Genomic DNA, 25,975 nt, shown 5'->3' with positions numbered 1-25,975 from the left:
GAATATGTGACTGGAGTAGCTGAGAGCTTATCGACTGTAGTAGAAGCAGTAAAAAGGCATCAGAATCTGGCTTCAAATCGACAGAAGACGCATGCTGATTTTCGAGCAAATTTCCACTACTATGTAGTAGGGGAGTTAGTTTGGATTCGAAATAAAGCTCGGAAACGTGGTGTTTGTCCCAAATTGCAGAGATGCTTTAAGGGGCCATTTAAAATCTTAGAAAGGGTCTCTGATGTGCTGTATAGAGTTCATCTAGTAGAAGGGGTTCTGAGAGAGTTGTGCATTACAATCGAATAAAGCCTTATGTTGCTTGTTCTGTTTCAGAGTCTTGGCCAGCCTGTCCTATAATTAATACTGATTGTCAGCCTGCTGAGCGACCCTTCCAGGCCCAAAGTCCTGCTGTTACAGAGGTGGTCAAGATCAAGGAGAGGGCTGCTGTAACCAGCATGGAGGAAAGAAATTCCATATTAGAGTCTGCTGTGGATGGGGGACTCTCCGGCAGAAGCTTGTGTTCTCTTCCGGTGGACACAGGTTCTGGTGAGCTGCAGCTGGAGGATGGGGACCAGAGGATAGAAGTTGGAGACATCTTCGAGTCTCTTCGATGTCCACAAAGGAGTCGGCCAGTTCATTCTCGGAAACCACCAGTATGGTCTAAAGACTACAATTTGATTTGACTCAGGGACAAGTCCTGTCTATTTGAGGGGAGGGGATAGTGTAATAAATGTGGGGGATTATTTATTTAGATTGGCTTTGATTTGGCCGATGTGAACTTTAAACAGCACATTCTCTTTCCTATTGATGGGAGGAGAGACTGATTGGACTCACTTGGAATAGAGGTAATTTAAGAGACAATGTGAAGAGGAAATGAGTTTTGGGCTTTGGCATTCGAGGGAAAAGACGGGGACGCTTTTTGGGTTGCTCGAGACCATTAGGGTTTGTCCGGCAACGAAGATAGCGAGTCAGATTATGTTTGTTGGGTTTAGTGAGATAGCGGGGAGATTTTTGGAGCGCCAGCCTTTTGCCTAATTAATTTTTTCCGAGAAACAGCGCTGTTGAAAAGGGATGATGGCTTATCAGTATTATGTACGCAGTGAATCCTATACGAGTTGGTGCTGCATTTAAATAGCCTATCAGTACTTACGTCGGACTCCGTGACTGCTTGAACTGGGATAAAACACAGGACTGCACGCGCTGTCCCGGAGGATGCTGACTTGATAGGGCTGATCTCTTTCCTTAGACCCCAGGGTGGGGTCTTGATGCCAGGAAACGGGGAAGTGTTTTAGACTTTAATTTTTTGTATGCATGTATGTGTGAGAATGAATGTATGTAGTTAGGAGTTTTTAAATGATATACGAACCACTCTGTGCTTACTGAGCTGGGGTTAGCGCTGATTTTCACTGTGTAATATGATTAGCGTTTGATCACGATTTGATTGTGCTGTGATCGTTTGCTTTAGCAAAGGCGAACATAGTTAATGTTTGTTGAATCTACTTTATTTAAATCATGTTTCTTTTCCAATAAATTATCAATAAAATTTGTTACCTGGAAGAACTGGTGGTATGACATACTTGTGGTCCTCCATATAGGTCTGGTAACCCCCCCCCCCCCCCCCCCCAAACAAAAGAGGAGAGGTTTATTACAGTGCTATACCTAACTTATAATTGTAACAGTTTCCTACTTCAGTGTGTAACAAACATAATTTTGGTGTCTTTGGAAAGAAGACACTTTGGGCTTTAATTTTCATCAACCAGATTTGATAATGCTCAAAAATATTACAAGTTATAGACACTGAAGTGCCTTGAATTTTTTTTTTACCTCACTTAAATATTTTTTTATTTGATATAAAAATACATAAAATGAGTCCTGGAAAAATCTAGAAAAGTAATGGGTTGAAAGTATAGCAAATATTTTTCTATGTCTAGAAAAAGAGATTATGTCTAGACCCCCCACCCCCCAAATATAAGAAAATATATTTACCAACTGTATTGAAGGCTTCTACAAACTATTTAGTCAGTAAACATACCACTGCATAGTTTTTTTTCAATTATAAAACACTAGACAGAAACTTAGACATCATATAAGTGATTTATTTTAGCACTAGAAAAATACAATAAGAATAATTTGAGTAAGGAAAATAAGAATAATAAGAAAAATAAAAAAAGATCTAACTTTGTTTGCCAAATACAGAAAATCCTGAGATTGCTAGACATGCAGCATTTACAATGACTTACGATGCAAATAAGCGCTGATGGCCACTAATACAAATGGTGATAACACAAATGTGCCATATAGTAAATAATCCACTCTCTCTATTCATATAGATGCGTTCACTCTGATAGCCGTGATCATACAGTAATAGCGAGCTGATTTGGGCTGATTTGCACTCAAACAGATGGTAATCATGCATATACATTCACATTCAACATAAAACACACTCTCACATATTTAAAAACTGTTGAAAAATAAAACAAACAAAGAAAAAGGCGATCGCTGTAAGTTCTGCCTCCATCAGCTGACAGGACTGCGCTTCACGAGAGAGCGCCAAAATTCAAATAAACTATCTTTCGCCTATCTTTCATTCATTCTTTTTTCTGGTGGATCGTCTCATTCTGTTTGTGACACTGTACGCTGCAAAACCATGCCGTGTTTTTACTACCAAGACGCAGTTTCCGACCGCGAGTTATTCCATAACGGACACAAACAATTCTGTCGCTGAAGAACTGAAACGTAAACAAAGGAATTATGATCCATATTACAACGTTATTGCTTCATTGGACTAAACATGCTCCATGAGATGTCGTTCAGTGGACCCTTACCTTTCTAACTAAACCGGGATTTACAGCTGTGGATGTGTTTATGACTCGTTATGACGACGGATCTGGTATGTACAGCGTTTCTAATGTTCATGTTTTTTATGTGTACTGCTTACACAAATGTAGCAAATACAGTCTTTATAAGCTTTCCATTGAAAAACAGCGATCTGTTGTCGATGCTTGAGGCTTAGATCTTTATAATGATACATAGTTTGTCAAGATTAAATTTGTCCGATTTCATTTAATCTATTCATAAACACTGACACGTGCAAATTGAGTTGCTTTCAGGACGAGGGCGTCGGGGTGCAGGCTAAGAGGTTAAATAAAACTTTCAAGAAGTCATGCATCCATCCATTCTATTATCCAAATCTCTTTGTCTTTATTAGGGTTGCGGGGAGCTGGATCCTAACCCAGCTTCCTGAGCCACAGGTGAAGAAACTCTCTGCATGGATGGCCAGTCCATCACAAGGCTCACACATAGATTTTAAAGGTACAGTTTGTAGGACCTGCCACGAGAGGGCGCACTACCAAAACAATAACAATCGTGTGTTTTGATGATGCTAAGAAGGAGCGTGGGATGATGGGATTTCTTGTCTTCTACCCAACCGCTGACGGCCATCAATCAGACGGAAATATAAATCGTGGATTTAACGGATGAGGTAAAGTTTTTATAAATGTTGTGCTTGATGTCATAATTTTCAAACGTGAGTTCAACGATTTGCACGAGTAGATTACATACAAAGTCAATGCCAAGATTTGATCAGACTATGGATCAGACACGTCCTCGTGCGGGTCTAGAGACGCGATGCCCCGCATTTGGAGTGTATGCCCCATAATACTAATCTTGTTGATCGTTATAATAGCATACGTTTTCTGTAAAGATACTAATCAAAACAACTCACCTGTCGAGTAAAACACAAGTTCACGGGAGCTGTCCTTGTCGACAGAACCAGCGGCAGACGGTAAACAGTAATTATGTTCCATAAATAAGTAACACAATCCACCATAAAAACGTGCAAGAAGAAGTAAATAAGGAACTACTTGAAGCAAGCTAGTGATTTGCTGGACACTAGACACCACTTCCGCATTTGTCCACGACACAGTTGTCATGTGGTTTCTACGTCAGTAAAGGTGGTAACAAAGGGGTAACTAACGTCATTGACAGGCGACTGCACTGCCCCGTGTCACTGTTTAGAATGGGAATTTTCTCATTTTCTCATTTACAAGTAGTTGAAAACATTAGAGATATTGTTAGTAATCAGCTGGACAAAATATATAACACTAGCCTAGTTGTTTTTGGATATTTTACTGCAAATATCTTACAAATTGTACCTTTAAGAAGCCATTTTCATGAAATGTCTCTCCTTTTGATATAGCATGAGGTGAAAATGTTCAGTTATGTCGACATAATCAGTGGTACAGTTTAACTCTATGTAGCTCATCTTATCCTCTCCCTAGGCTCAATTTACCCTTCACTTTTTTGGAAAGCCATATTTTGAAAGCAATTTATTTTAGATACAAAATGATTATTCCCAAGGATGCACCACATCCTGGAATGTATGTACCTATTTAAGTAGGATACGTTTTGTCTGCTCGCTTTAAACACACCGTGAGTAAAAACTGGCTGAACTCACCCTGCTCTCCCCTATGTTTTCTGAGTTATAAAAGAGCAAACAATATTAGCCATTCTGCTGCAAGTGTGGTTATACTAATGCATAAAAACAAACATCTCTGATCTATGAGTCATTCCCACACACTTTACTACCTGTTATATTCTCTCCATGACACACACACACACACTGCTAGGTATCGAGGGCCATAGCCTGTTGGTTTCTGTTGACTCTGGTATTATAACTCTTGATTGAGATTCCAGGAACCACACAACACCGCTGTCAGTCTCCCCAGCAACCAGAGGGAAGGAGAGATGGAAAAAGACAGAGAGAAATAGAAAGAGGCAGAGATATTGAGGATCAGCATAAGGGATGCAGAAAGTAAAAAAGAATTAATTGACAGATAGATTTCATTGCTTGAATTTATTAGAATGACAGCAGAGAGACTATGCAGCCCTCCCTTTCTATTCTCATTGACATTCATCCTCTCCCCCCTCTCTCCCTCCCTCCATCCGCCATGCCGTCAGCCCATCCCAGCACACTGAACACAGCTCTGATGCTTTCATTGAGCCGAATCAAATCAACAGCCTTCAGAACAGGCCAAGCATATAATCTCAACCCTAACTGTCAGTTTCAGAACCGACAAAAATCTGCTGTATTCTAATCAGTTTTTCTGCTGAATAAAGAATAATTCAACTTACAAACAATGTCATCTTCAATGTGACATACTCGAGCAAAACAGGCATTATTTTTGTACAGGCAGTCCAAAATTACTGGAAAAAACAAGTGTTGCATTTCATTTAGCAAATATGATGCAGGGCAGTATAATAAATTTAAGGTTTACTCATAACAAGTGGAGACAAAATCAAATGAAAAAATTTGCCAATGGAACCAGATAAAAAAAAAACCTTTCACAATAAATTGATAATAATAAACTACACATAATGTGACTTTAATATTGCGTGCAATTTTGCATATCAGGTCAATTTATCTTGTTTTTTAATATGTTTAGAATATCAGATTCTATTTTGTTTCATGCTGATGTCTTAAAATGTATGATGTTTAGCAGACCTTATTTTAGCCACTGGTAACAGGCAAAGAACTACACTTTAAAAAAGCTCAGTTTCATTTGAAAACATAAAATCATTCATTCTTGCTTTGCTCATTAGTCCAAATTAATGTGCAGAATCCTGCTTACACCAAGAGAATCCCTCATCAAGCCTCCTACACATCTCTCAGCCTATCAGATCATCCATCACAGTCCACGCACACATGACTGTAACCTCCTGCTGACACCTCCACAGCGCCTATTTATAGCCAACTCCAGCAAGACGTGTTTCAGAGTCATCTCTTCAGCATTGTTTTCCCCATCCACTAGCTAGTCTCTGCTAGAACAATCAGTAACAGAGGGGATGCTCTAATATCATTAAAAGTAGAAAATTTAGAAATTCAATGGGTTGTGGATTGATTTCCTTTTAATCTTATTGAGAAAGCTTTTCAGGAGAACTGCTGTGCTGAAACCCAGTGCTCCTCCTGTTTGCTAATGGAAGTCAGTATATATGTATTTTTATGAATCAAGAAACAAAAATAGAAAAGATTGTTTGGTTTCACAGCCATGGAAACATCCCATAATGCACACACACAAGCTTATGACTCATCTGACCATGTGACTGCTCCACTAACGTCAGGAGGACCTCTCTCCCCAGAGTGCAGTCAGCTGACTGTGGGTTATGAGTCCAGAATCAGTATGTGCTAAAAACAATATGCAGACAAACCGCAGAGTGCTTTAAATAAAGAAATAAATGTGCTGCTCTGATTCTGGGCTGTAGGGACTAACATGTCTTTTTTGGCTCTACAGAGTTTAATAGAAGTTCTCGATGTTAATTTACAGCTTATTCAGACCAGCTTATTGGTTTCTGGGTTCTTTAAAGCCCCATATGGATGGTTCTCTAAAAGAATAAAAGTTCTTATGAAACTTAAGCTCATGTTGTCATTTTGAGGTTTTCATTTTCACAAAAATGCCAGTTAAATGTACACATTGGACTAAAACTTTGAGTTTGCTCACACAGGGTATACCAAAATTGGGATCCCCCCACCCTCCCACCTTATTATACTTGTGTTTCCTGTCAAAAATGACCAGCCCACAAAACAATTGCTTAGAAATTATGGTATATTATTAGCAAATATTGGATTCAGTTTTTATATCAACCTGTTTTCTTTCAATTAGCACAGGTACCGTATTTATTTTTGGAACTGATTGATCCTAGGCCTCATTGATTGGCTTATGTGTCTTTGCTTAGGTGCTAATGTACCTCAGTTTTTGGCTGAACACTGGCAAAATGATCAACAACAAAAAATTGTTTAAAAAATAGCTTAAATAGGTCCAAGTAAGGTGGTTTTTGATAACAGATTTTTTTTAATTTTCCTTTTAGTACCTAGAAACTACAGCTAAAAATACTACAAATAATGTGCCTGTTTAAAAAAAAAAACAAATCAAAAGACGAAGCTTTCTCTACAGAGACTTTTTGTCTGTGTTCCAGGAAAAGTGATCAAGTACAAATCCGTGTAATCTTGGCACAAATGTCACTAGGGCACTAGCTGCTGACAGGTCCCACCGCAGGATCTAATAGATGCTCTGGACTGTAGCTGTCTAGGAACAGTGGAAGAGATCTTTTCCATAGGCCTTGCTCTCCTCACAGTCCCGCAGTGCATTTGAGCGTGTGTGTGACTCATCTCCTGACGATTTAACTCGCCTGTGATGCTTGTGTGTAGAGAAAAAAAATAATAATAATAATAAATATTGGTTTGTACAACGAACATCATGATAGTAAATGATTATGGTATTTCCTCAAAACTCTTTAAAGGGCTTCAGAATCATTCTGCATTTTTTTATAACATTGGCAGGCAGTACCAATTTAACAGTTCAATTGCATTATATATTAGACAATTCATTAACTGTAATGCAAAAGAGTTTCTGTATTTAGGCAGAAACTGTGTTAAAATTCTGTAATGAAAACGTAGTTATTGTTGTTCACAAAACGCACTGTTCTTTATGAATAAAACACACCTAAAACACAGACCATGAGGATAATGCATTGCAAGAGGTTCAGTTTCTCAGAGAAAAACGTTGTGAATGGTTACGAATGCATGCACAGCCTCGCTATTGCGTGTGCATCGTGACGCAGACGCACTGGTTAGGAGCCGCCTCATATAGCGCGGGGAGCTGTCCGGTGCTGAAACACAACCGAAGCGCATTGAGGCAACACGGAGGACATGCTGTTCACGCTCATTCACATTTTCTGAGCTCTAGACAAAAGGTACGAGGGCTCATTTTAATTTTTGTTTTGTTGTGTTTTTGTATTCACAAAATGATGCTCTGTGAAAATAATTAACATATTCGCTAGTCTGCTTTGTGAGAAAGAGCTTTTTTTCTTTTTCTTTCTGGCTTTGCTTGCTTAGATACCATCACTCATCAGCAGCACATCTCATCTCTGGTTTATCTGCTCGAATCGTCGCAAAAAGATCAGTGAAATGTATTCCAGCTAGACTGACTTTTTTTTATTTTTTTAATCTTGATTTGTTCTATACAAACATACGTGAAAATATCAATAGATCTGTTCTTAGAGATCCGTAGCCACAAGTGAAAGGTTACCTTGACAACAGGCGGTGACTCATCCGGTGCTGTTGTCGTTTAAAAACATGTTGTGTTCTGACTACTCATTGCTGCTTGAGCGCTCGAAGTGTCTCTTCTGCTCGGTCTGGGAAACAATTTTAGGTTGTAAAGCAACTCTAAGAACTGATTTCATTGTTAGTTTAAATTCGAGCAGAATTTTAGGTACATTGCATGCAATTTGTTTTTAAACACCAAGGATGCAACATAAATAAAAAGACTCCTAGGGTTAAATATTTTTGTGCTTGTTTATCTCTAGGCAGTATGATGTTGTCACAACCGAAACTGTCCGCCGGAGGGGTGGCAGTCCTGCTCGTTACCCTCCTCCAAACACTAACTGTGCAGGGCGCTTCTGTGCGCCACCATCGCCTGAGAGGCGGAGACCAGGGTGGCTTCCTTGCTCCCAGCTCCGATATGATCAAAGCTCTGGAGTACATTGAAAGCTTGAAACAGAGAGCCGATGGATCAGAGAATCCAACAGGGGATTACGACGAGGTGGACAAATTCCGTTTTCTAGTGCAGCTCGCCTCCTTACAGGATGAGAATGCACCCACGCGTGAGGACGCCACCCATTGGCCTGATAACAAGGTGCCACTGTGGGTTCGTTCTCTGCTGCGGGTGCTTGAACAAGCTGGAGAAACTCCAGAAAGCCAGCCAGCCCCCGGAAACGAGCGGCGTTCTCACAAGAGCAGACGCCCAATGGTAGATGCAGAGAGCCCTGCTGGAGACTACGGAGGCTTCGTGAAGCCACACAAGAAGTATCCGCTGATGTTTGAGGATGAGGAGAACAGCAGGGACACCAAGCGGGCAACTGAGGATTTGGATGAGCAGTACACCCCTCAGAGCCTCGCCAACATGCGCTCTATATTCGAAGAGCTTGGTAAACTGACTGCTGCACAGAACAGGAAGCGAGAGAACCAGGATGATGAAGACACCGAAGACGATGAGGACCTCTACAAGGTTAGGAACCTCGCATACGAAGACGTGATCGGAGGAGAGGAATGGATGCCATTAGAGGAGCAGCTGGAGATGGAGGAATTAGTTAAAGGAAGCCGTGAAGAATACGAACGAGGGTTAGGAGATAACAGAGAGCAGGGCGAGGTCATTGAAAGACGAGCTATACCTACAGAAGACGATGATGAGAACCCAGACGATGACACAAAACTCGTGGATTACTACCTGTTGAAGGTCTTGGAGATGACAAACCAAGCTCAAAAACGGGACCTGATGGAAGGAAGGAGGCGGCTACTATCCCAACCTTCTCTAATTGACCCTAGGGCAATCAAACAACTGCTGTCAGCGATTTCAATGAAGCTCCAGGTACCACCAGAGGACCTGGTTGGAATGCTCTTCATGGAGGAAACCAGAAAACAACAACGCCTTCCTGAGAACCAGCTGGTTAGGAAGCCCAGCCAACCTCGGCACAAGAGCCGTGTCATCAAGTATTACAACGGTCGACAGCCAGAAGTCACAGTGAGTGAAATCCCTCCAGATGTCAAGACTGAGGACATCCTGAAAGTCCTTGGGTTAGGGAATCTGGCCAACAAAAATGCTAAATTTTCGTTGTTAAAGCAAAGGCCCTACAAAACAGCCATGGCAAAGTACTTCAACCCCAGTGGAAGACTGGGAAGCTTGTTCCTGTCCGAGTTAAACAAAGCTCCAAGCAAAAGAAAAGATGATTACGATGATGATGCTGTGGATGAGGATGAAGAGTCGACCTTCCTCGCAGCCAAACTCCTGACTGAATACCCCGACACCAGCTCGAGTGATCGCAAGAGAGCCATTGATTCCACCATGAACGGGCAGTTGCCTTATGAGTTGTATGAGGAGGCCATGAAAGATTTCTTTGATCAGATTGATAATGGGAAAAAAAGCACGCACACCAAAAGAGACACCCAAGGGAAAGAGGAGCCTGAGGCACCCCAAAAGCCACCCACTCAAGATTCAGCACAGGAAACCATAGATCAAACCCCACCTGTGCCTGGAACAGAAGAGGGTAAAGAGTATCATGGGAAAATGGTTGCAGGAATGTGAAGAGCCTGAGCATGTATTTATTTTTCCTGCTCCTATTCTGACAATTCCCGCCCCTTGACCTTTTATCTCTTTGATCTGGTTGCTATGGCTACATGAACAACTTCTGAACTCTCCAAATTGCAAACTGGTTGTAAGAAGCTCCTACTAGCCAATCCTGCCACATAAGGGACTTGTCGGAGTATGACGGGGGAAAAAATAATGCTTACTCATGGGACATGCCTATATCTCCTCAAAAGTTATATATATATAAAAAAAGTAAACAGTTTAAAGTGCTTTAGTTTTCATGGAATTCTATATGTAAATATATATGGTATATCAATGTGCAGAAGTTCCAGAGCATTTTATGTCGTTTATGAATTGGTGGTCCTCGAAATGTTTTCTTGTTCCTATTGTTGGTATCAAGAGAATGTTGCTGTAGTCGTAGGACTCCGCTTGCTGCAATCTTTTCAAGCTATTTCATTATCAAACCAATAAAGATGGATGTGATTCTCATTTATAAATCATTTTGTACGTGTTCTAAAGTGTGAGAAGAGATACATGAATAAAGCATTACCGTATTATTTTTCCTCTCGCTGTATTGTGCTGCCTTATTACACGCATGATTCAACACAAAAACAACCATCACTTAAAGAGGAAACATTTATCAGTGCTGGGCTTGATCTTGAAAAAGAATAAATATCAAATCATATATTAATATTTACATCTCATGTCATAGAAAACCTAAGGATACCTGATTGATGATACAGGACCTTATACAGTGGCAAGCACAGTCTCATAATAAGAGATATTAATAGAAAACAAATCCATTACAGCACACAAAAATAAACTGCTGGAAGGATTTTTAGAAAGCACCAGATGCATTTCATCAGAGAAAATAGCAAACATTTGACTGAGACTAAATCATATAAAAAACAATTTTAATAACACAATATCAATATGTGCTCATAAAGCAGCATTAACATTCCTTCAAAGTGTTATAGTTTTTCTTTCTTGAGCTAAATGTCTCCTGAGACATGCAACATGTTTACAAAATATGAAAAGGCACTTCAAATAAGCCAAAGTTTAAAGTTTAACTGCAAACATATGATTATTATATAAAATGATTTTGGTATAAAGAGTTGAAAATTATCAGTTAAATCTATGGTTGCATGTGTATATGCATGCTGGGGCCATCATAAAAATTCTGCATTACATTTATTTTTATAAGTTGACAAGACATACCTATTCAAAAACACAACATGAACCCTGATTCAGTTGCATTAAATTTGAGTGGAACTGATCAAGATGTTCATACAAGTATAGAGAAGAAGAAAAATAATAATAATTTTTTTTGAAGCCCTCATAAATAAAGTCTATAACTTCTTGCAATGAAACTGCATGGACAGGTTTCTTTTCATTTTGTCACACTGTATCATGTCAGCTGCTGTCAGAAGGCTGGTTTGCTCATGTATTCTTCCATCGTCTGAAGAGAGAGAAAAACAGGTAAATGACTGATTACCCTTTTGTAATATGTTAAGTGCTATTTTAGTTTCCCGTGCCGTGCAGAGTTGAAGTCTCCTTCAAATGTATGGACCCTGCTTATTAGAATGATATACAGACAACAAATGATTAGATGCCATATGGGTTTAAAGGCAACATGGACTCAAAAATGAAAATTCTGTCATCATTTATTCACCCTCATGTCATTTATACACCTTATGCTATAGTCCTATGACCGCTCAATATGCCAGCTTCGAAGGTGAGTAAAACTATTATGAACTATTCTTTTAATGTGGTCTCTTTCTTTTTAGGCATACTTGGAAAAATGGCATTTAGTGGTACTGAAGGCTGCTTTGTAAAACCACACTCTCGGACTGACCACCCATTTATTTATCTCTCTCTCTCTCTTACAAATCAATAATGTTTAACGAAGCAGCTGCAGGTTCTTTCAATCTGAAATGTCTGGCTCAGAAACACTGACTGAGGCTGCCACATGTCCTGAACTCAATTTTATTTTATTTTATTTTTTTATTTTTTAATATTTGAAAATTGTCAAAACTTGCACAGATGGAATTTACACAGATGGAAAAAAAATATATTTATTATTTCAATACCGTTGAACTAATAAAATGAATTTTCTGTAAAATATTTCCATTTTAAATAACCTGAAAGTAGATCAAATTTAGTATCTCACCTCTTGCAGCATATCAGAGGCCTCTATAGACCTCGCAACAGACTGTTTGGACGTCTCCTGAATCTCTCCACCCATCAGAAACTCATCCAGGATGAAATAAGCTTTCTCAAAGTTAAAGATGATGTCCAGCTCACATACCTGTAATATTACAAAAACAGAAATAGGTCAATGAAATAAGAGAGTAAAAAATAAAATACTGTGTTCAGTGAGACAACTATGCACAAATAAATCAATTAAAATTAATTAATAACAAAAATGTGATGTATTTAATAAAAGAGACTTAATGTAAACGGATATATCAAAAGATACTGTATAGTATTTTTTATCAGATACATCAAATATTTGCTCTAGAGCTGAGCAACAATGTATTTACATTGCCAAAGTATTTGTCGAGTAACTCCACATAACGATGCAAAGTCTCTAAAGCCATAAGTTCATTATCCTGGTCCTCCAAAGCACAGCAGAAATAAAGACTTGCGTACCTAGTGGAAAAACATATAGAAGTTTAATTTTATTTATAAAAAATCTGAAAATAGTACACATTATCCTCACAACTGCCATCTACACAGTCTCTACAATCCAACTGCTGAAATGGCAAATCTCTGTACTTACGAAAGTCAGACTGGACAAACAACAGGTTAAGAGAGGTGTGAAATACAGATCTGAACCAGAAGAGTGCAAGTAACAGGATTTCAGTAACAAGTGTGAAAACTCACTCTCAGGTTTCAGTGCCTGACAGAAGGATTTGATGCAACATAAAGATCTGAACTGTGACCAAGAATATAGCCAGGCTCTGAAGCATTAAAGTATAGAAGCACAATTCTCTCAAATATTTCTATTCACACCGTCAAAACCAGTGGATTTTTTATTCAGACTATTTTATATTCAAGTCATGTTTACTTCCATTCAGTAATGTAACACTTATATAATCATATCAAAATCAAGCAAAGTCATGTTTTACTTGGAATATCACATGCTGATACTTCCCATTGTGAGCATCTGGGTCCATTTTCAGAAACCATTGGGTAATAGGGGGCCATTGTGTAGGAAGCTGCCACTAGGTTTCACCGGAAAACAAGGGGGACTCAGAAAGTGGCATGTCGTCAGCTAATGACATCAGTAATGGCAGGAGAACTGGAGTGAAGGACAGGACAGGGCAACAAACTCTATATGGACACAGAAACCTTTTCATGTTGTATTTTAATTAGGCCACATATGATCTTGTCTGCTGTCTAGATGTCCGCTTTGCAAGATTTTAGAGTCTTCTGCTCTTACCTTGTGATGATTAATGACCCAACACGAGAGCCTAGCAGCTGGGTGTTTAATTAATGCTGAATCTAACACCATCCATTTTGTTTGAAATCAGCATGCTCTTTAACAATGCATATGTGAAGAGCACATACTGAATATACCCCAAAATATACTCCTTCAGGACATTCTCCTTTGGACTGGGTTGAATGCTCACCTCTTATAGACAATCTTTAGATCCTTCCAGTGCAGGAAGTTGCATGTGCGTGGTTTCCGTGCCAACACCATAGTGGTCATGTCCTTCACAATCTTCTTCCTCTCTCTTTCCGGGAGGGGCAGGAACCATTTCTGCAGCCGTAACTTCCCCTGACGACTGAACAGCAACAGGAAATGCATCTGTTGGAAAAGAGAACAGGCATTTTAATTGGATGGCTCATTCTTTCATCTTTTGGAGTGGGTGTGGCCTAGTGTTTAATGATCCAGGTTGGTTATCCAAAGGTTGTAGTAATGAGTTACCAAGATTGTTCCTTTGAGCACACCCATGAGAAAGGTGCTGACAGTGAAAATACAAAGTCACTCTGTATAAGTGTGAATAATCCTTTACTATTCATTTTAAAATGAATGCTGCTTTTTGTATTGGTCTGTATGAAATATAAAACCAATAATTCATAGAAACCTATAACTGTATGCATTCAAAATGTAAAATGTCATAAATCTATTCATAAAATAATCTTTATGCAGGGTTTCTTCTGCAGATGCTACTGGAACTTTGGTGGATGAAATGCATGTTATTTCCAACTATTTCTTTCTCAAAAGTGCTAAAATAATATTTAATAGAATCATGATCAAATATAGTGCTTAGTGCACAAGATCTAGACATGCTGAGCTGTTGTGCTGCTCATGCAATGAACGTTAGGTTCATATCTGGCCTGCGTTGTCTTCTGATCCCATTTTCTTTCTGCTTCCCCCATAATTTCCTGTCTCTTTTCTTACGGTCTCTGTAAAAATAATTGCAAGCCCACAGATGAAATTTTAGGCAACAGGAAATACAAAGAAAGAGACAAACTGCACTTCAGACAGGCTAACCTTTTCACTGTCACAGAAACCCAGTCAATATGAGATTCAATATCCGTGAGTCAATGATTCGCTGTCAGCTACAGGATGGACCTCTGCGTGAATCTTTTCCACACAAGAACTATCAGCTCAATGCATTGATACTGAGAGCAAAACTTCTGAGAACTCTTCCTAATTTCTCCTCCCTCTCCTCTCAGTTTACACAGAAATCTGGCAATGCTTGAAAAAGCTTTGTCTTCTAATAGACATACGTCACAGCAGGGCAGAGAATATGTGATGCTCTCTTTGTGAGTCATACAAACTTGCAATAAGCTGCTTTTTTCACTGACTTATCAGGTCACAGGCCACACCGAAAACTATTAATAGAATTAATTTACATCGTCACTCATGGCCAAATATGATCCTATAATCCATAACATCGCTTCCTCAAAAAAAAAAATACAAATAAAGTCCATCACATGTTGTTCCCTCACATTAAAATCCAACTACAGATGTGTTTAGAACTGTTTCCACTGTGCTTAATCTGTGGATATTTTTCTCTCCTGATTCAGATGAGTCGACTTTTCACCAGAGAAAGCAATATTATTGACAGAGGACTAGCATTTTAGCTAAAGTGTTTGAAGTTAAATTCGATTTTTTTTATTCTTTTATTTCAAACAGCTTTTCTGCTTCACAAGACATTTATTGATGGACTAGAGTGTTACTTGTGGATTATTGTGATGTTTTTATCAGCTGTTTGGACTCATTTTTGCAGGCACCCATTCACTGCAGAGGATCTACAGGTGAGCAAGTGATGTAATGTTAAAATTCTCCAAATCTGTTCCAATGAAGAAACAAATACATCTACGTCTTGGATGGCCTGAAGCGGAGTACATTTTCAGTTCATTTTCATTTTTGCATGAACTATTTCTTTAAGTACAATGATACAAGAACATGATAATGGTGATGCATCGGTCATTCTTCACAGAACTCAAAACATCAAAAAAGCAACCAGTCCTAAGCTTTGTCCTTCTCTAAAGTCAATTGTTATGTTTAACGATAGAATTAATGAATCTGCTGCAAGCAACTCATTTTGCTCGCAAACACAAATGCACACCGATGCAGGAACACCAGGTGGGAAAATGGAACCATCAGGTGCTTCATTGTTATGACCAAAACATGCTGATGAGGGATGAAGGATGAAAAAACAAGGCAAAAATAAGGAAACAGAAGCATGCACTGCGTCAGGTCTACTATTGTGTTCCAGAGGAAAATTATTCTCTGAATTATTTTTTCAGCGTTGAACACCTATCACATGACTACAGGATAAAAAAAGAGAAAGGAAACAGAGTGCTGCAGATATTAAGTTACATACATCTTTATCTTTACATTCCACACTTTCCACACTCCTCTCTGTCCACACACAAAGTTGCACTATAGGGGAGGGTAGAAATGAAGCCTCTTAGTTTCCTCTTCAGCCTGTTCCTGCTTAGATTTCAGTTCTGTGATGCTCTGATTTCTGATTTTCCTTCTATCGTTAAAGTCGACACAGCTGTGAGCAGCTACAGCACACAGGAGAACATGCTTACAAACACACTCGCTGCAGTTTAAATGAGAACAGCAGACAATATCAGATGAAGCATTTTCAGAGGAGCTGCATGTATTGTGTTACTACTCTGGAGAGATTTTGCAAACACTTACCAAATTTCAATAAACCTAATCTAAGAGCTTAACAAAAACAGTTCTATGAACGTATTTACAAATGCATATTTTATTCAGAAATCAGAACCAGCAACTAGCAACCAGAAGAACAGCAGTCAAACACACAGTGTTTAACTCCTATTTGAACAAGATAAAGGAGTTACCTGGCCAAATCCAGTTAGCTAAACTAAGACTTTACACACAACTTCCACAGTAAAGTTATATATACATAATAAATATTCTTCTTTTGAATGTTCTATTTATTAAAGAATTCTGAAAATAATTCAAAAGGTTCCTTAACAACGAACACACAAAGTGTCAAAACCAGACAATCCGATATCAAGGGTAACGAACCAACCAACCAACCGGTTTATCCAGACAGATGAGATGACTTCACTAAAACGACACCTTTAACTCCCTCAGCAGTTAAAAGACATCCGATTCATTTGCTCAGACTTTGAATAAAACAATTTTGGTGAAATACATCAACTCTAAATGACACTGTTTTCTATAGTCGGCGATAAACAAGCAGCTAATGGACGGAAGTTTTAAAGCTCGCAGGTGCGCCCGCATACACGTCCTGACAGGTGCACGAACACAACCTGTGGAAGAAACTACCTGTCACCCAACACAAAACCTATATGATCTAAATGTGTGCTTTTATGCGAGTCAAAAGAATATACTGTGTAACTTACCATCTTGAAGTAAGAAATACGGAAGGAATACTGATATCCAAAAAATTAGTATTCACTTCCCGGCTGGTCAAGGCCGGAGTCATCGCTGCCCTTCCCAACTGTGTGGAGAGAAAAGCTGCGCATGCGCAGATGCGTAGCTGAGCGTTCGGCCTTGTTTTCGCCTCCACTATCTGACCTCTAATAGGTTGAAACACTGCACCTGGCTTGAAAAGGGGCGGGGCAGCACCCACTCACATATTATTTTCCTTTACGTTACCTTTAAATACAATTTTGTGAAATATCAGCCATCATAAATGATTTATGAAAATAGATATGTGATGAATGAATATGTTGTTAAGCAACACACTTAAGAGCACAATTAACAATAAATTAAAATGATATAAATTAAAACTTTATTTTTTTAATAAAAATAATAATATAATAACAACAATTAAATTACAGTTTGCTATTATGAATATTAATTTATTGTTATCCATCAGAAAAATAACTTGCATTAATAATAAATAATTGTAGTGTTGGGTCCGAGGCCACATTGTCGAGTCCTAGTCCTTAACCAATGGGAAACGATTTGTAATGTATTTTTATCTTAATTTTATGTTGTTACTTTTAATCTTTAATGATATTTTTTAACCTTTTATTACACATGACGTGGATTCGTCTGTACTCAGTCCAAGATGTCCGTGTCAAGTTTGAGTCCAAGTCCAAGTCCCCCAACTCTAAATATGTTTATTCATTATTCTTCATTTTATATTTCATTCTTCCATGAAAGTGTTTTTTAGAAAAATGTAGGTTGACACTTGATATTTCTTGCTGAAGTAATTATTTTGCAATTACTAAATATGTTGGGAATATATATATATATATATATATATATATATATATATATATATATATATATATAGGTCAAATACTTGGAAATTTACTATATTTGTTCCAAAACATTGCAAGTTTTGCAAGCTACAGTGAATCTTGGAGGGGTGTGGTTATTTGGAAGGTCACCTTTGTGCATTAAAAGGCTAAATAATGAAAAACACAATCTGTAGGCCTAAAGTTTTGTAACATGAGCACCTGACTACATTAATTTGCATGACCCTGTTGGTGTGTAATTGATTATCTATCATCTGACACTAGAGGGAGCCCTCTGGAGCTACAGTAGTCACATGCATCTGTCAGCTGTCATAATCACTGCAGTCCAGTTGAGAAGGAACAACAGTGCTACAAATGTGTCTCTACAGGAACATAGTGTGGTTTATCAAGGGAATGAGGGAGTATACAAGGTAAAGGTTTTTTTTTTTTTGTATTTCTTACGGAATTGTTCAGTTCATTGTGCTTTGTTCTTCATAACTTTAGAGTCTTTAGAAAAAGTGTGTTGCACTGTCTTTTGTAATTAGTATTTTTATTGATTCTAATCGCTATGAGACGGTTTTCATTGCCATGATCATTGAAAAAAATTTCTCAAAATGTTTCTGGCCTGAGCATATATTTAGCGGCTTTTCAGAACGGCTACAAAAACACAGTCTTTAATTGTGTTCTCGCAAGCCAAATGTTGTTAGATATAGTGGTTTCTTGCACAAATGTTGTTTTTGTAGTTCCCCGAGTCATCTCTTCTGACATGCATTCATCTAAGCCCTCAGTTTAAGGTCAGTCATCATTGCATCACAATGGGCCCTATTGAGACCCCTGCCACTCTCTCAAGTGCCTTGTCATCCCAAACAGAAGCTCCTTTGGATCAGGGCTCTTGTCTTAGGAGCTCTGTCTCAGATGTGCAGTGGTCACATAACAATTCAAGAACTGTGATAAAAACACACTTTTATGGATAAAAGTGCAGCTCATGCTGGTTGTGTTTCTGATTTGATTCATGTGCTGGATGTTGTCACTAGGTCTGGATTTGAGAATGCCTCTAAGACTTTTGTAGCAAAGGACCTGGATGTGTCCTTGGTGGGCCGTTCCTTCATGATCACCGGAGCCAACAGTGGAATAGGGAAGGCGACAGCCATGGCCATAGCCCAAAAAGGTGTGTTTTTCAGACACACAAAGCCTTTTTTGAGGTCACAATGTTATTTTTAACCATAAATATATTGTGGTGTTACTATAGTACATTGATGGCAGCAGATGGTACCATGGTACTATGGTAATATACCCAATACTGTATATCATAATGTACTGAACGATTAGCATTTTCATATAACATGGTTCATATACTGTACATGTTACGCTAAGTTACTTTTTGTAAGAGTTAACACTATTATTTATTATTCTCATGTAAGGTAAAGTAAGTCAAGTCTGGCCTAAGTTATTAGCATTTCAAATGACTTAAAACTTGGTATGTTCTTACACTAAGTCTTAAAAGGCAAAGCCTTGGTAGGCATATGGTATCAGTATCTGAAGTAGCAATAACGAGTTTGTTTATTTAGAGAAATTTAACTTTACATCACTTGCTCAGCAAAGCTCTACAGAGAATGGGTGCCATCAGAATGAGAGTACAAACAGCGGATAAAAACATCACAATAATCCACAAGTAATCTATACGATTCCAGTCTATCAATTCAAATCACGTAAAATGAAAAACCGCATGTTTGTAAGGAACAAATCCATCATTAAGATGACGTAACCTTAAACTGTCACCTCTGGCCAAAATACAAGTCCATAATCCATAATAAAGCCCATGCAGAACTCATTGTTAATACTAGGGTGTTGTATGGTTGCTTAAGTTTTCTACATTATTCATTTGCATTTGTTCGGAGTGTGTTGCACTGCAAAAATTGCTAATTGCAGAGAAGAATTCTGTAAAATCAGACTTCTCCTCAACAAACCATTTAACATTAAAGAATGTGATACCTATATTTTTTTCCCTCTCGTCCAAGGTGGCACTGTTCATATTGTCTGCCGAAACAAAGAGCGAGCCGAGAGAGCCAGAGAAGAAATCATCTCAGCGAGTGGAAATAATGTAAGTGCCTCATTTATTGCTTATGATACTCCAATGTTTAATTCTTAATGAAAATAAAACACCAAATAAAATGATCATGGTTTAAAAGGTTTCTGAATGATTTTCTTCCACTGGTCTTGTTGCATTCACTTTGTGATGTGCATCTATCTTAGGAGGTTTACGTCCACGTGTTGGACCTCTCCGAGACGAGAAAGGTGTGGGAGTTCGCAGAGGCTTTTAAGAAGGAGCACTCATCGCTCAATGTTTTGGTATGAGTGTCAGAGATTCCCATCATACCTCACTATATTAAAGAAAAAATACCAGCATTCAGCTGAAGCTTACAGGTGCAGGACAGATAAAGAAATATCCTCTCCTTTACTCTCGTCTCCCACACTTATCCCTCTCAGATCAATAATGCCGGATGTATGGTGAACCAGAGGGAAATGAACTCTGACCGACTGGAGAAAAATTTTGCAACCAATACTCTTGGTAAGACACAACAGTCAGAAATAGTGTAAAAACTGCATTATTGTTAAATATTAGTATGATTTAAGATGTTTAAATACGTTTTTAAAGGTAATTTATTCCTTTAATACAAAGCTGAATATTCAGCTTTCTCCATCTCTTTCCTGTCACATTTAATGCATCTTTTTTTTCCCCCCAAATTTTAAATGGTAGTGTATAATATTCTTTTATAGAATAAATATTATGTTATCAAATATTTAATCAAATCTCATTCTCTGCAGGTGTTTATGTTCTGACTAAATGTCTGTTGCCATTGCTGGAGAAGAGCAGGGACCCCCGAGTTGTGAGTGAAAAACAACATTGATCTCAATGTCTTGATTTATTAAATACAATTCTACCTGCAATTGCATTATTTCACAATGCATATGTGAAGACATAAACAGTTATGGTGTTTTTGACAACCTATGGCAGATGTGTTTATATTTTATTAAAAGCGATGTGTGCATATCCACAGAGTTACCTGTTTCTCTCTCATATTGTACCATATTTGGTAGTTTAATGTATTGTGATGATAATAATGTCTCTGGTAGATCACAGTGTCATCGGGAGGGATGCTGGTACAGAAACTTAACACGGACGACCTGCAGACAGAGAGAGCTCCATTTGATGGTACCATGGTATACGCACAAAACAAGGTGAGTTTTGTTTAGAGACAATATTTAGAATTTTTTGAATTAAGAGCATTTTGCCTTGTAATATAATATTTTTGTTTTCTTAGTGAATCATTGCTATTTTTATTTCTCATACATTTCATTTACCTTTCATGTATTCCTTTATAAGAATTTAGGGTTGGCAGCACAGAAAATAAATAAATTATTTAAAAAGTCAATTTGAAACTTTTAAAATTGGAAAATGCTAAATTTAAATGTATAAATTGTTTTTAAGTTAAATTAATATTGTCTCCAATTATGCCTTTCAACTGTAAAAGAGCAACTCCTTTTCAGTTAGATGAAAAATGGCCTCACATTTTTTTATTACGTCAATATAAAATGTTTAAATGTAAAATTAAGATTTAGAAAATTATTTAGAAAATTAATATATTTTTATTCAAAATATTCCCAACTACAGGAATACCACGTTTTTTTTTTGTTTGTTTTTTGGACACTACCAGGGTAGTAATACTATATTTAATACTAATACCTACCAGTTCTGTGGTAATACATTACAGTACTCTGGAATGTAAATATGAAAATTAAAACAGTACAATGAAATATATCAAGATACTGAAAAGTGTTGGCAGACATTTTCTTATCAAATTAATTTACAAGGATAATGTGAAATAGATTATAGATTAAATAATTGTATTCATGAAAAGAGACTAAAAGTCATGAATATTTTTTATTAAATTGAGATGAGCAGGGTTACCTTTCTCTCAGCTGTTGCCAAGCAACAGGTGACACAGATTGCCAGCAGTGGCATCTCCATTAAACAATATCTGATGCAGTAATGATTATGACCTTTTACTAAACACCTGTTATGTTTCTCTCTCTCTCTCTCTCTCTCTGTGTGTGTGTGTGTGTGTGTGTGGCCCCAGAGGCAGCAGGTAGTGATGACAGAGGTCTGGGCGAAAGCAAATCCTAAAATTCATTTCTCTGTGATGCACCCCGGGTGGGCCGACACACCAGGTATTACTCATTTTTAGAAGTCAACAAACAAAATAATGTGCTAATTATTAATTGAGAGCATGGTTATGCCAGTTTGGCATAATGATTCTGTTTACTTACAGTTTTAAGTTTAATTCGTTTGTCCATAAGTACTGTAAAAGAGCAACTCTAGATTTGTTTGCAGTTTAATTTGGGTTTCATTTAGATTTACTATTACTGTATATACTTAACTTATACATGTAGATTTCATTAATAGTTTTTATTTATATTTATTATATTTTTAACATAAAGTTCGTTTTTATTATTATTATTATTTTAAATATGTCTACATTGTTTTTTAAGAGTTTTAGTTATTGTAGTACATCAACTTAAACTTAATGAAAATTATAAATTTTAGCTCGGCAACTATATAAAATATTTTTTATGTATATATTTACATTTTATAAAAAAATAAATGTAACAACCCTGTATGTATAATATATATTTTTTATATTATTTAAATATATAATTTATGTTATGTTTTAAAAAAAAATATTTCTATACTAAAAATAACTTTAAAAATAACATAAAATGAAATGAAAATACAAATTTATTAGATAACTCTATTTTGCAAGCTTCTCTGTCAAACTCATCACTTGTAATCTCTGGGTCTGGTGCTCAGCGGTTGCCAAGGCGATGCCTCAGTTCCATCAGATGATGCGTGATCGTCTGCGTAAAGCGGATCAAGGAGCCGATACGGTCGTCTGGCTCGCCGTGTCACGCACCACCACTGCGTCTCCCAGCGGCCTTTTCTTCCAAGGTGTGCATGTTGGTTAGAAATGGTGACATTTGATGTCATGTGTCTAGATTTTTCCATTAGGACTCTTACAGGTTGTTTGTTTCAGATCGACAGCCCGTTTCAGCCCACTTGCCCCTGGCGTGGACACACAGCTCTCGACGGGAAGTCAAAGTGTTCATGGGCCGGTTGGAGGCTTTGGCGATGGCTGTCAAACCCTCAGAGTGAGATATTTAGGTATTACCTGTCAGATAGCTGAGAGATTTTACAGTATGTAGTACTAAAATAACACTCATGTTATATGTAATAAAGATGATATGAATAAAGCTTTTTTTTCTGTAACAACTACTGTAATTGCAAAATAATCATACAGAAACTAAAAGTATTCTTAAACAAGTATTTCTGAGTGAAATAGGATATTTAACAAGAAACAAAAGTAGGCCGAGGTGTGATTTGATCCATTGCCAATGGATTGGACTGTAACAAATTGTTTTCATACAGTTGAGTTTGTAGACAATTGTGAAAACTGCCATCTCCCTGAATCAAAGTAGCTTTGATTGTCATTAACCATAAAGGAAAGTCATTTAGAAGTAGTTTTAACATTTTTATCAAAGATTCTGAAAACAAACCTTTTTGTCATTATAGAATAACACGCGTTAATGAATTATGCACAATAAAAACCAGAACCATTTAAAACATGAATGGGGTCTGTTTTGATGTTTAGATGTTATGCCTGGCCACAACATGCCAGTTAACCCTGTAAAGCCTCACATATGAAATCAGTCAGATTTTTTTTTTTTTTAATGGAACAATTTATTGAACCTTATATTGAACCTTTATTTTAAAAAAGAAAAGAAAAAAAAGTTAGCATTTTGTTTTTGTCGAGTATCATATTTGATCAATCAGATTTTGCTCATATAATATTCTCATAATTCCATTCCTGCTCCTCTCTCAAAATGCTCATAAATGATAAAACTAAAACAATTAGGCATTTGGTTTTGTCAGGCAAAATACTTCCTGCATGGTGATGGAAATATGTGATATAACTTCCAAAATTAAATTAACACAGCATAACTAACAAACTCCTCATAAAATGGTGATGCTTCCTCTTAAATTGATCATAAACAGCATCCACCTGCGTCATCAATTTTCCGTGAGTATGTTTCTCTCAGCGGTCCCTGTGCCAGGATGAAACAGATTGAAATTCTTAATTTCCTGTGCTGGTAATTGATTTTTCATGCTCACTGTATGATGCATACGATGCTTTAACATCCTCACACATCAAAATAAATACCGCTAATCATCTTACTACTGGAGCACTGAAAGCGGCATGCACCATTGTCTTCTCAGATCATCTGACTGGTACAGTGAGAGTGTTTAGTAAGACAACAGCTGTGTGTTTTGTTGAGATGGGTCTCAGTGAATCCCAAGCACAGCCGTGCAGATCAAAGCCTGTGATTAAATCCACCTTCAGGTACCTTTGCTCCTGTGGTGAGAGGATTCAAAATTCATACATCTACTCAAACATGAGTGAATAAGCTGTCACAATAAGGGCGAAGAACCATTTTTCAATTACTTGTAATCAGCTGCTCTCAAGGTGATTTTTAGCAGACTTGTGAAGGCAGTTCCCCTCGGGTTCACACAGGTGTAGTTCATCACGTTAACCATGAACACAATATGTAACAACCACAAAGACCAAAATCTTCTTTTTGAACAGTGTATCAAATGTTTTAGCATTTAAGACCTAAAAAAGAAATAAACTTGCTATTATAAATGTGCTTGTGCTATTGTTTGGTTTGATACAGGTATCTTGATATCTACACCAGTGACTTTTGAGGCTTATCAAGGCTGCATTTATTTGATCAAAAATACAGAAAGAAAACAGTAATCTTGCAAAATGTTATTACAATATAAAATAATGGTTTCTATTTTAATATAATTTAAAATATAATTTATTTATGTGATTCAAAGCTGAATTTCCATCAGCCTTTACTCCAGTATAAAGTGCCACATGATCCTTAAGAAATCATTGTAATATGCTGATTTGTTATCAGAATGATTAATGCTGGCAACAGTTGTGCTTCTTAAAAAAAATGTGGAAACTGATACTTTTTTCAGGATTCTTTGATGAATAGAAATGTAAAAAGAAAAAAAGAGCAGCATTTATTAAAAATATAAATCTTTTCTAACAATATAAATATTTGCTATCAGTTCTTCCTAATTTAACACATCCTTGCTGAATAAAAGTTTTAATTTCTTTCAAAAAAAAAAAAAAGACAAGAAAAAAAAAGAATAAAAATTTACTGGCCCCAAACTTTTGAACAGTAGTGTACATTGTTCAAAAATATGTTTATTTTAAATAAATGCTCTTCTTTTTACATTTTTTTTTTTTTATCAATGAATTCTGAAGGATCATGTGACACTGAAGACTGGAGTAATGGCTGCTGAGAATTTTAGTTTTTTTTATGCTTTGCATCACAGGAATAAATTACATTTTAATGTATATTAAAATAGGAACAATTATATTTTATGTAGTAATAATAATAATATTGCACAATATTTAAAAAAATCCCTGTATATTTTTCAAATAAATGCAGGCTTGATGAACATAAGAAACTCCTGTAATAAACATACAAACTCGTCCTGATCCCAAACTGTGTGTGTATATATGTATCCTTTCATTGGATAATAAGAATTAAAAATGGGGGGAAATATCATTATGAAATAATTTTTTTTCTCAAATACTCAGACGACACAATTATTCGTATCCCTACAAAATTCTTATGAGTAAAATATCTCTGAAGTATATTCCCAGTCATATTTACAATTTTGAGTACTCTCGCATGATTATAAACATGAAATTATCCAGCCATGGCTTCCTGTTTCACAGACATTTAAAGAGGATGGAAAACGAAGCCCAAATTCACTTAATCATCCATCAAAATGAGAAAAACCAAAGAATATATTTCTGATGTGCAGCAAAAGATAATTGAGCTTCACAAATGAGCAAAGTGGCTTTATGAAAAGAGCTAGAGCAGTGAAAATTCCCATTTCCACCATCAGGGCAATAATTAAGAATTTCCAATCAACATAAAATGTTACGAAACTGCCTGGAAGAAGACGTGTGTCTATATTGTTCTCATGCATG

The 25,975-nt window shown here is 37.1% G+C and overlaps 3 protein-coding genes across 6 annotated transcripts in view; 2 read left to right on the top strand and 1 right to left on the bottom strand.

Annotated features, from left to right (window-relative positions):
- Positions 1 to 10,693, top strand: part of LOC132154536 (secretogranin-2b-like) — a 209,893-nt gene extending 199,200 nt beyond the window's left edge. The window contains exons 1-2 of one of the 3 annotated variants that reach the window (XM_059563129.1): positions 7,595 to 7,740; positions 8,353 to 10,693. In XM_059563129.1, coding sequence (XP_059419112.1) covers positions 8,358 to 10,127 — 1,770 coding nt within the window. In that variant the 5' untranslated portion in view covers positions 7,595 to 7,740; positions 8,353 to 8,357 and the 3' untranslated portion in view covers positions 10,128 to 10,693. Of the gene's footprint in view, positions 1 to 7,594; positions 7,741 to 8,107; positions 8,259 to 8,352 lie in introns of those variants that run through there. The other 2 variants (XM_059563128.1, XM_059563130.1) reach the window with 2 other exon arrangements.
- A 124-nt stretch (positions 10,694 to 10,817) lies between these two features.
- LOC132154563 (AP-1 complex subunit sigma-3-like) lies at positions 10,818 to 17,156 on the bottom strand. 2 transcript variants are annotated; one of them, XM_059563176.1, is made up of 5 exons: positions 16,998 to 17,156; positions 13,766 to 13,944; positions 12,674 to 12,782; positions 12,301 to 12,438; positions 10,818 to 11,589 (listed from the first exon to the last, which is right to left on the bottom strand). In XM_059563176.1, the coding sequence occupies exons 1-5, from the start codon at positions 16,998 to 17,000 to the stop codon at positions 11,554 to 11,556; spliced, it is 465 nt and encodes a 154-aa protein (XP_059419159.1). In that variant the 5' UTR covers positions 17,001 to 17,156; the 3' UTR covers positions 10,818 to 11,553. The 2 variants fall into 2 exon arrangements, with proteins under 2 accessions (XP_059419159.1, XP_059419160.1); XM_059563177.1 differs by lacking the exon at positions 16,998 to 17,156 and adding an exon at positions 14,635 to 14,767.
- A 985-nt stretch (positions 17,157 to 18,141) lies between these two features.
- Positions 18,142 to 23,196, top strand: dhrs12lb (dehydrogenase/reductase (SDR family) member 12-like b). Its single transcript, XM_059563167.1, has 10 exons — positions 18,142 to 18,274; positions 18,878 to 19,011; positions 19,862 to 19,944; positions 20,097 to 20,192; positions 20,331 to 20,412; positions 20,670 to 20,731; positions 20,979 to 21,083; positions 21,983 to 22,073; positions 22,714 to 22,851; positions 22,937 to 23,196. The coding sequence occupies exons 1-10, from the start codon at positions 18,219 to 18,221 to the stop codon at positions 23,053 to 23,055; spliced, it is 966 nt and encodes a 321-aa protein (XP_059419150.1). The 5' UTR covers positions 18,142 to 18,218; the 3' UTR covers positions 23,056 to 23,196.
- The last annotated feature ends 2,779 nt before the right edge of the window (positions 23,197 to 25,975 follow it).

The sequence above is a fragment of the Carassius carassius genome, chromosome 12 (genome assembly GCF_963082965.1).
Source record: "Carassius carassius chromosome 12, fCarCar2.1, whole genome shotgun sequence".
NCBI classification, from domain to species: Eukaryota; Metazoa; Chordata; class Actinopteri; order Cypriniformes; family Cyprinidae; genus Carassius; species Carassius carassius.
Note: the sequence above shows the minus strand (reverse complement) of the source record. Positions and strands in the feature narration are given on the sequence as shown.